Source organism: Grammomys surdaster, unplaced genomic scaffold (genome assembly GCF_004785775.1).
Source record: "Grammomys surdaster isolate TR1022 unplaced genomic scaffold, NIH_TR_1.0 150, whole genome shotgun sequence".
Taxonomy (NCBI): Eukaryota; Metazoa; Chordata; class Mammalia; order Rodentia; family Muridae; genus Grammomys; species Grammomys surdaster.
This window is the reverse complement of record NW_021604608.1, coordinates 23,092,498-23,103,973: the sequence shown is the minus strand read 5'-3', so window position 1 is coordinate 23,103,973 and position 11,476 is coordinate 23,092,498. Positions and strand designations below refer to the sequence as shown.

At 42.0% G+C, this 11,476-nt stretch overlaps 1 protein-coding gene across 1 annotated transcript in view; it reads left to right on the top strand.

Moving 5' to 3' along the window:
* The first annotated feature begins 9,309 nt into the window (after window positions 1-9,309).
* The window catches only part of Kctd8 (potassium channel tetramerization domain containing 8), a 220,405-nt gene continuing 218,238 nt past the window's right edge, over window positions 9,310-11,476 (top strand). The window contains exon 1 of the mRNA XM_028765338.1: window positions 9,310-10,680. Coding sequence (XP_028621171.1) covers window positions 9,711-10,680 — 970 coding nt within the window. The 5' untranslated portion in view covers window positions 9,310-9,710. The remainder of the gene's footprint in view (window positions 10,681-11,476) is intronic.

The following is an 11,476-nucleotide window of genomic DNA, read 5'->3' as shown; positions in this document are numbered from 1 at the left end:
CTCTCTCTCTCTCTCTCTCTCTCTCTCTCTCTCTCTCTCTCTCTCTCTCTGTCCCTCTCCCTCCCCCTCCCCTTCTCCCACTCTGAGTGTGAGTGTGTGAGTGCATGCTCTTGTGCACATGTATGTATGTATGTATGTATGTATGTATGTGTAATCTGAAGTTGTACTACTCAAGCTGAGTTGTAGATTACCTAACAAAGCATACAGTAACAGACATGAGACAGCCCTTCTGAGTTGTTTGTTGGAGAAGTTCAAGAGATTACCAAAATAATATAGGCCTTTGCTGTTTCCCTTGGCTGTATTCCAGAGGCTGAAGATAAGCCTCTTTTGCTGAAGACACCATGTGTTTTGAACACAGGATAGGGAGGATCAGAGCTGGATCTAACCTGAAAGCCACCTCCCTGAGAATTAGCTTTCATAGAATTGGGGTGGTTCTATACAAGCTGCCAAGGGAGGGAAGCAACTATACAGTCTTAAACAATAGTTCTATCAACAACAATAATGAACTACAAAGCAAAGTGTTGCTAAAGGTACAATACTGACACCCATCCTTCAGTGGTAAACAGCAGTTTTCTAATTTGATAAAAGACATGATCAAAAGAAGAGAAATCATGCCTGTTTTACTCAACTACCCCAAACTGCAAGGGGCAATGAGGTCAAAGATCTTAGAGGAGAATCTTATACTACTACCTTCTAAGTATTTGTCATTCTGTCAACAAATAAATGCAACTCTCACTCTCATTAAAGAAGCTTCACTTTGTAGCAGATGACACCATTACAGAAATCCACAACAGCTCAAAATGTAGACAACAATGTACAGTACAGTCCTTAGTCCCAGTGGAAACTTCTACAACACAGGTCCTGAACTTCAGAGTCAGGGAAAGTTATGGAAGAGGGGAGGTAAAACTGGAACAGCTATAAGACTGTGACATCTGCTGGGTGATTGTGTCATCCAGGGAAGGTTCAACGATTATATCTCAACAATATGGCTGCTTACATCAATGAACCTACTAAAGCAGATGAGGGAAAATTTTGGCCTCACCCATAGATAGCTACTATGGGTTACTAAAGACTACTGAGAAAGGAAGAACTAACTGTTTCCCAAGGATAAGCCATCTAATTGTACCACTGTTCAGCCTGGGAAAAAAATATATATAAAATCTAATATCATCTGAATACAGTATACCTCTGAGATATATATCTATATCTCTATATCTCTGTATATCTGTATATCTATATATCTATATCTATATATCTTACTATATGATATACTGATATATTACTAAATTTTTCCATTATATCCTTATATGTGACATATATATGTATATATACATATACATATATATATATATACCATAAACATATACATCATATAATATACATATATATGCCATGAATGGAGAAAGTGAGAGTCAGGGGAAGAGATTAGAGGGAGGAAACAGACAGGGAGATGTTGAAGTAAGTATTTAAAATGGCCTCTGGCTCAAGCCAACTATCTAAGCTGCAGTGGCTCTGTCTAGCCAAGCCGCCATGTTTCTCGGCCTGAGGCCACGGGTGCACTGCAGCTAGGACCGGCCCACCAGAAATACCAGCCATGCCACCCACTAGATGCCAGTGTGAGAGATGGCTCTGCCAATCTTACATGCTGTCTCCACAAGGCAGGGCATTGTCCAGACCATTCCATCATCCATGCAGGCCCAATAAGAGAAAGAGACTCTATTTCTATAGATTAATCAAAGGCTTTATATATTTGATAATGATTACTAACAAGATGCCCATACAAAGAGAGTTGCATCCCAATTAGCTAACCTAATTATAAGTTTATAAGTTGTTCCCCACGAGTGCTCTCCATACCTGTGTGGTTCTCCATCCTCCTACATCTCTGCCCTCTCTAGCTCCTCCTCTTCCTTTTTTCTCTTCCTCTCCCAACTCCTCCTCTTCCTCTCCTTACTCCTCCCAACTTAGCTCCTGGTTCAGGGAGAAATAATGTAATTATATTTTAACTCTAAATGGTAAAATTAAGTACAGAGTTTAAATGGAGAGTGATTTTGATAGCTTTTATGGCAAATTGTACTTCTCTAAATGGTTACAATGATATACTTGTTCTCAAGCACTTCCAGAAGGTTCTTTTTCTCCCTTCAAGTAGTACAATCTGTTTCCTTCTTTTACATCTGGGAGGGGTTTATGTGACTTTGATTAGTAACGTATTGATGGGAAAGTATAATTTGTGATTTCTTACACTGGGTTACAAAACAGTTCAGTTCCTACTTGGCCCTCTGTTCTTATCTGGTATGTTTGGAGCCCTGGGTCTCCATGCCAGAAAAGATGCTATGGTGTGGGTGAGGTCTCACCATCTTCAGCCTCTGTTTGCTGTCAACCTAGTAAGAAATCTTAAGCCATAATCATTAAGCTAAACCCAGAAGCACCAAGGCAGAGAGAAAGTAGTTGCTGTTAAATGCCTGAGTTTGGCTTGTTGTGAGGCTAATATCATCTGACTACAATTTCCCAGAGACACTATGTCTGTTTGGCTAGTATACCAGAAGGCAAAAAGCTTAATGAGACTGTGTCCTTGTTAGTGTTGGTGTACTAAGTTTCTTTCTTGCTCAGACACAGCTTTGATTCTGCTTTGACGGAGAAAACCGTTGTACATTAGGACATTTATTGAAAATAAATATTATACCATACATTTCATTTAAGAGCTGGTTTTATTAAAAACATGTGCTTATTAAACCCAAATAAGAGCATATAAAATGAATATCTATTACCTCACATTGGAATGCTCTCTCAGATTAAGTCTTTTAAAAGATTTTATTTTATTTTTAATCATGCACAAGTCTCTATCACACATGGCTGTGTGTACTTGTATGAAGATGTCCTTGGAAGCCAGAGCTATTTAATCTCCTGGGACTAGAGATGAAGGTTGCTGTGAGCAGCCTGGCTTGGATGCTCAGAATCCACTTCAGTCCACTGCAAGAACAACATGTGCTCGAAAACATTGACCCCCATCTCCCGCACTACCTCTATGTTTTAGGTTTGAACTGACTGGTATATTTCTAAATGTAGATATTAGAGATATACAATAAGTATTTCTCTATTCAGCAGTGCAAAGAAGAATTAAATAGTGTTTCTAAAGCCACGGAGAAACCTTCCCTAATTTGTTCACACTGTTGAGAAATAGTTCCCTACTTTTTGTATGCAGAACTCCGAATTAAGTTAAAACAACTGGATAATATCATCTGTGTTCAGAGATATTCCTATCTAGCTACAGACAGAAGCAGACACAAATGAATGATAACTCAAAACATTATTGGCCAATAATAAACAAATAATTATTTGAATATAATTAACAAATAATTATTTGTATAAGCGTACGCAAGTTCTCATAGAATTGAGAGTAAAATTGATAGATATAAATTCCTTTAGCATAAGTATATAAATATTTAGTACACCTAGACATGGTTATTTGAAAAGCAACTTACAAATCATACACTTTTAAATATTTGAGCATTTGTTGATATGGTAGTGTACTCATTGTGCTGTTGCTAAAACCTCTTGGATTGAGCTATAAAAAATTGGTCAAAAAGTAGCTACTGCATACGGTAGATATTCACATAGCAGGTAGGTGACATGTGAAACTTGGACAATTGAACCTTATTAGGCATGCCAGCCAATTGCCTATGTCCAGTTATTTTATTTTAAAGATTTACTTTTGAATTATGTGTAGTTGTATGTGTCTGTGTGTAGGTGTGTGCCCATAGACACAGGTGTTTGCAAAAGCAGCTAGGAAGGCGATGTTGGAACTGTAAAAGATGGAGTTACAGATGGGACACACAACAAACATTCTGGGAACCAGACTGGAAAGTCCTCTCTAAGTAATAAGAGCATTTAATCCCTTCCTTGATTCATCCCTGCAGCTTCTCATGTTCAGTTAGAAAAATGTCCCACATGTAAAAGACGGAATTTGACTTATTTCCAAATAAATACTGTGTTTAATTTTGCTTAGCAGCATTTCATCTATATTCTATTTTATAATGTTACTAAATGATTACCTAGGGACCTTAATATTAATTGTTTTATTTTAGATTAGGACATTTCCCAAACATTTTGCTAAATGAAAACGTTAGATTGACTATTCTCATAACATAATTCACCTTTTGTTCCCATTGTGGACAGCCATCACGAGGGAGAATGGATTTCCAGTAGATAATATTTCCATCGTGGTTTCATTGAAGAGGCACGTGCTGTTTTACAGTCATTATCTGAATGGTTCTCTAGACAAACTCAATGAGTAGAAGTTAAAAAGTGTCAGGAATAATAAACTCCTGACACAAATAGGGATTTAACGACCAAATCAAATCCAACAGTCAAGAGTCTGTTTTCAAAATAATAAGTTAATGTTTATAGTTTAGAGTCATCCTTCAAGGGAATTCTGATTGGTTCTTATAAGTAGCATTGTTTAAATTTACTTTACATTTTAGAACCTTCTTCTAATGAGGGACAGTTTTTAAATTATATCATAGGACTTGTTACATTTACAAGCAACCAACACCACTAGCATTTGTGCCCTAATTGATGTTATTTGAAGGGGCTTAGAGTCCATTCAGGGATAAAAATCTTTTTTTTTTTGGTCCTATGTAGCTAAAATTGGTACCCACAATGTTCTTAGAGTACAGGCAATATGTTTTTCCCTCCATTGGCTTTGGGAAACCTGAGCCATTTTTAAAGGATGCATAGAGTTAAGGAAGAAGAAATTCTAGACCCTTTTGCTAAGTATCTTCCCAACCACTCAAAAATATCCACGATTGATGAGAGCCCACTTCCAAAACCAGGAGATGTACATTAAATATGCTGATTTGAAAATAGCTTGCAAATGATGCCATTTCAAAATGCCAGAATATCACTTTTTAGATGCCATAGAATATATTAAAGGTTTAGCTACATCATGATCTATACAAACTTCTACAATTTTGATGCGTATTTAAGATCACCATAACTTTGGATAATGCCTCCATAGAATTTCCAATGTAAACTATAGATATTACCTTATTAAGATGTTTAATTAGAAATTATATATTGTGTAAAATGTGCATTTTGCATAAACAGTCTGAGTTTACTTTATATCTCATTTTAAAGGGGTTATTTTCAGGTGGGATTATTGATAGTCTCAAAACTGATATCTGGAATTTGGGAATACACTTGAGTTTTGTTTGGCTTCCAGAATTCTCAAGATGCAGTAGGAATTGGTGAGTGTGTGGTTTTCTTCTCTTCTCATTGTCTGCTCTACTGCTGGAGAGTGTGTGGTTTTCTTCTCTTCTCATTGTCTGCTCTACTGCTGGAGAGGTTAGTCCTCTTCTTTTGGTATGGCAGAAAAACTTCTTACATTGCAGGAGGCTGTAGGGCCACAACATAATTCCTGCCCTGGCTTTTTTCCCTCCCAAGAAGAAAGGATGTTAGTTATTTTGTTGCCACCATTATAAAGTTTTATAAAAGGAACATAAATCGTTTAATGATCATATTATTTTTATGTTCCCTACCCAACTGTTTGTTTCAGATAGAGTTTTAAAAGCAACAACAACAACACCCAGCTTGCCTGAAATTCTCCTTGTAGACCAGGGTGGCTTGCAGATACAGATGTCCCACAGATACTTTTACCTCTGTGCCTCCTGAGTGCTGGGAATAAAGAATAAATGCATGTGTTACCATATGGCTCATACTTAGTTTTGAATGTGGTCAGTAGAACCGTACAATTTGATATGGAGTGTACATGTAAATATAAGCCATAGTCAAAACTCAGCCAAAGCACTGAGCAAACAAACAAACAAACAAACAAAACCCAACAAAACAAAATAACAACAAAAAAAGAAGTAAAATCCAGTGAGAGAAATGGTATACATACTGGATACTGATAAGGATATGGTATTATAGATGATCTTCTTGATGACGAGGGCACATTCCACCATGCTTTGTAGGCATGTTAGGATGCACAGAAGAACAGTATGTAAAGCAAGTACACACACACATGCACACACACACACACACACACACACCTTCCTGCACTGGTATATATAGTGGTATTAATAGGAATATTTATAAAGTGTGGTGATGGGATTGTGACCTAGGGCCTTGTGCATAGTAGGCAGGCATTCTATCATTGAGTTACATTGGTATCCAGTGTTCCACTTAGATCCATCTAGGCTAGTATTTGTCTATTTACAACCCTTCGTAATAGATGTAGCAAATGTGAGGAACTCTTGAAACCATGGGTGGCTCCCTTGCTGAAGTGATAAGCCTATGATCTTATTATCCTCACTGTGCCTAAAAGTAACATTCAGAGATTAAATAGTTTGCAGAAATTACAAAGCTGGTTAGATTTTAACCTAGTTCTATCAAAACCAAGTAGTTACTCATTTATATTCTTTGTCTGCATCAAGACACAGTTCCTGCTATTAACTTGGCTTCTGTATGCTTAAACACAATAGTTCCTCTGCTAGTCTAAATCACCAATCACTTCTGTGCTGTGCTATGGAACAATATATCCTGTATGGCTATTTGCTGTGCTTTTGGAGACACACACTGGTTTGATTGAGTTGTTTTAAAAGGTGCTGGAAGATTTTTCTGGCAGGGAAGTGCATCACTTCCCTGCCAGAGAAATCTGATGCTCTGCCTTTGCACAGCAGCAGATCTTAAAGGATCCACCTTTTTTTTTTTTTCTTCTGATAGGTCCAGGAACATTAATATTGCCTGTGGTTTAGAGGGAAACAGTTCTGTGGTTCTGATTATGGTCTTTTTCTCTGCTTAGTGCACTAAATGGATCACTACAATCCAGATGCTGCTTTTCCTTCTTTGTTGAGTTTATTTTGACAAGAAATTTCTTCTTTGTCTTGATTCTAATTGCTAAGGACCATATCTTACTTATTTCTGCAGTTTCTGCACTTATCCTGATGGCTCATCGTGCAGGCAATGAAATGTTCTTCCATTTACAAGCAGTGTGTATTTCAAATAGAAAGTGGCTGCCTCCCAGGTGCTAGGCACCACCCTGAGGATCAAATAGTACATCTGGCTGCCTGCCACACTTGCAGCCTGGCAGACAGAAAAGACAGAAATCCAGTGCTTGTCCATACATAAGCACAGGGTATAGTGGGAACACCTTAGTAGTGAATGTGAAGTTGGTCAGATAATAGAAGGATTTCTAGAGTAAGTAATATTTACACTGGGAGAAAAATTAAGGAGGGGGAAGGGAGTAGTTAGGAGAAGAAAGGAATTTGCAGCAGCAAGCATATTGAGTAGAGACATTGCAATTTGCTATTTGTTCAGTCAGGAGTTTGACTGGAGAGCATAGATAAGAAAGGGTGCTGGGAGTAAGCGTATGCAGAAGGAAGAGATTAAGGAGAAACAATGCTGAAGAGATAAATTTCATAAGGTATATATCACAGAACACCACTCACAATGAGATTTATTATGAATTACTAAATGATTTTATTTAGAGTATAAAATTCTGTAACACCAATGAAAATAAATTTTAAGCTCATAGCACTGGTAATCTCTTGTTTCTGTGTCTATATTCATATTTGTATGTGTATCCATTTCATTAGAATTCAAGGGTCTGTACCATCCTTATCATTAGGGACATTTACTTCATGATAAATGGGCCTCATTAGTAGCGGTTTGAGGCATTATTACTTATTCATCTATGAAAGTTATAAGGCTTTCCTTAATTCATTTTCCAGAAATGATTATTTTAAAGCACAAATATTTTCTTGTTCTTCAAATGAGGTAGAAGACAATGTACCTTTTCAGATTGTTTCAGTGTTCGATTTAAACTTTTAAGTAAAGCAAAATGACTTAAATCAACTTTACTTCTCAATTTGATTCATCAACATAACTTGGGGACGAGGTAATTTGTTTGAGTAAGGGGATTCAGTGAACATACCCATTGCAAGCCTTATTTTAAGTCTTGATCACTTGGCAAATGTATTGTGTCCTTTCATTGGTCCATTAAGCTCAGTCTGCCTCAGGTAATCTAACTTTCAAAACTGATGTAGCGTTTTCTGTGGATGTGGCTTATAAGAATCAATGAATTAAATATAGCTTGTAATGCCCAAATAATAGGATAATAGGATATTCATCATTTATGAAAATTTAAGGTTACATCCGAATCTCAAATCCGTTACTATTTTGGAGATTTTGAATGGGAGGAATCATAGGCAGGCCTGTGGGGTGGGGATTATAATAGTAAAGTCTGTATGTAATTTTTATTATGATACTTTTTGAAACAAATTACTTTGTGTCTCAGAACTCCATATTCACTTGGTAAGCCAATGATTCACGTTTCTGGTCATTAAGTTATGTCCAGTGATGGACATCATGTTAGATTATCTAGCAGTGGAAAGGACTTTGTCCTCTAAATTTCAGTCTTCTTTTTTTTCCAGCACAGAGAACGCAGACTTGTATTTGTGATCGGCGTACTAGAGTTAGGAAGATAACAAAGCATAAGCCATCCTCTTGCTCTGAGAAATTGCGAGGGAAATGAAGGAACAGAAGGGCGGGTCAGGAAGATTAAGATTAGAGAAAGAAAAGAAAAGAAAAATGACAGACTGGAAGGAAGGAAGGGAGAGAGGGAGGAAGGAAGGAAGGAAAAAAGAAAGATTGTCTTCTTTCAGTCCCTTCCTCCATCTCCGTGCATGAACTTTTGTGACCTTGGTAGCAGAGAGTTGTTACTTTGTTACTCATAGTCCCTTATTGCTTTTGTGAAATGGAATCAGACTTAAGAGTTTTAAACTCTAACAGGATGTAGAATATCAGCTACAATCATGCCATTTGATCCCAAGGGATAGATAAGTAAAGGGAAATTTGCCCTTCATTAAAAAAAAAAATCATTTAAAAAGCCACTAGTTGGGAGTCAACTCTGCCTCGCTCACAGACCTTTAATAAACACAGCCCAAAAGGCCAGTATCTGTAATACTGAGAGCTGAGAATCCGGGCTATAGGTCCTCCTCCTCTTGAAGAGAGTAAAACAAGTGTGATTAAAGCGAACTCCTAGGAGGAAGATAAGAAAGAATGGGGCCGGGGGAAGAAAAAGAAATTGAGATTCGGTTGCAATGCAAAGAGTTGTAGTCCTCTTTCGCTGGATTCTTTTTGCTGACCTCTCTCCCTCTGTCTCAATCCATCCCTCTCCTTTTGCCTCTGCCCTCATCCCTGCTCCCTAGCTCCGGAGCCTCCAGGCCAGCCCCAGAGCCTATCCCTTTAAATGACAGCTGTGGCTCCAGTCCCAGTTCGGAGCTTGACGTCAGTGCCACCTCCCGGGCTGCGAGTAGTTAGCGCTGGCGCCAGCGCTCCCGGCTGAGGCGCGCTGGCTGGCTTGCAACCGGGGGTGAGTTTTCTTCACTCGGGCCCCGCCTCCTGCCCGCCCCTCGGAGAGCCACGCGCAGCCCCCGAACCTCTTCAAGTCTCTCGCACACTTGCTGTCGGTCGCCCCAAAGGAGCAGCCGTGTTCGCTGAGCTCCATTCCAGAGAGCCTCTCCTCGATGGAGCTCGGGCGCCTCCGACGCCGCTGCTGCCCGGAACCCTGAGCAGCTCCGGGTACCCGGAGGACCGCGCTGGCCAGCCAGAGAGTACAGGGTGACCAGGCACACGCCGAGGACCCCGGACCTCGAGGCTCTGGGAAGCACGCTGCGCGGCTCGCCCAGGTCACCTGGCCCGTGGCGGGGACCATGGCTCTGAAGGACACGGGCAGCGGCGGCAGCACCATCCTCCCTATCAGCGAGATGGTGTCCGCGTCCAGCTCTCCCGGTGCTCCGCTGGCCGCCGCCCCGGGGCCCTGCGCCCCGTCGCCCTTCCCCGAGGTAGTGGAGCTGAATGTTGGCGGCCAGGTTTATGTGACCAAGCATTCGACGTTGCTCAGCGTCCCGGACAGCACTCTGGCCAGCATGTTCTCGCCCTCTAGTCCCCGGGGCGGCGCTCGGCGCCGGGGCGACTTGCCGAGGGACAGCCGCGCGCGCTTCTTCATCGACCGCGACGGCTTCCTCTTTAGGTACGTGCTGGATTACCTGCGCGACAAGCAGTTGGCACTGCCCGAGCACTTCCCCGAGAAGGAGCGGCTCCTGCGTGAGGCAGAGTTCTTCCAGCTCACCGACCTGGTCAAGCTGCTGTCGCCCAAGGTCACCAAGCAAAACTCGCTCAACGATGAGGGCTGCCAGAGCGACCTAGAGGACAACCTTTCCCAGGGCAGCAGCGACGCACTGCTGCTGCGTGGGGCGGCGGCCGGCGCGCCCTCGGGCTCTGGGGCACACGGTGTCAGTGGCGTTGTCGGTGGTGGCAGTGCTCCGGACAAGCGCTCTGGGTTCCTCACCCTGGGCTACCGTGGCTCCTACACCACAGTGCGAGACAACCAGGCAGATGCCAAGTTCAGGCGTGTGGCGCGCATCATGGTGTGCGGGCGTATAGCCTTGGCCAAGGAGGTCTTTGGGGACACTCTTAATGAGAGTCGCGACCCTGACCGTCAGCCCGAGAAGTACACGTCCCGCTTCTACCTCAAGTTCACCTACTTGGAGCAGGCATTCGATCGACTGTCTGAGGCCGGCTTCCACATGGTGGCGTGCAACTCCTCTGGCACCGCCGCCTTTGTCAACCAGTACCGAGACGACAAGATCTGGAGCAGTTACACTGAATACATCTTCTTCCGTAAGTTAGCAACCTACCTACCTATGTATGCATCTCACACCCTTTCTCTGACATCGAAGACTTGAGGCGGGAGAAGTCCCGCTGTGACCTGGAAGGGATGTCCCCTGCAGGAGTGCCCTGGCTGCAAGCCTGCAAATCTGTACCAGCAGTTCTCCCGCCAGCATCCCTTGAGCAGTGTAGGAGTACACTTCCCCATCCTCATCCCTGGATTCAGGCTCTCTATCTGAACTTATTGATTTTTGCCCTCTTGCCCCGCCTAGCTCCAGAAACCCTCCACTGCATAGAATTAAGAGGAGACAGCACTATGTGTGTGTGTGTGTGTGTGTGTGCGCGCGCGCGCGTGTGCGTGTGTGCCTGCCTGCCTATAGGCCCTCCTTCTCTTGTCTGATGTGAGTTTAGGGGGTCAGTTTATTTGAGCCTTTCTTTAAAGGGCTAAGAGGAATAGAGACAGCGCCAAGGATTAGCTCCCGTGCGGTCCTGCGCGCAAAAGCTCCACTTGGATGTGGTTTTGGAAGGACTCAACTCATGAAATGGTGACTGTGCTTCTAGAATACCCCCTCCTGGGAGCTGGCACATGGTGACAGCTGCTACTGTAAAATGACCTCCATTAGTTAGTAACATATAGGTTTTCCTCGGTCATCTACCCCCTATGTAACTGCCCAATGTTTTGGACAGGAGTCAGAGAGGAGAATGGAGATTTTGGCATCAGAGTGCAGCTCTCAGGATTGGAGAGTACAAAAGGGGACAGGTGTGTGTGTGTGTGTGTGTGTGTGTGTGTGTGTGTGTGTGTGTGTGT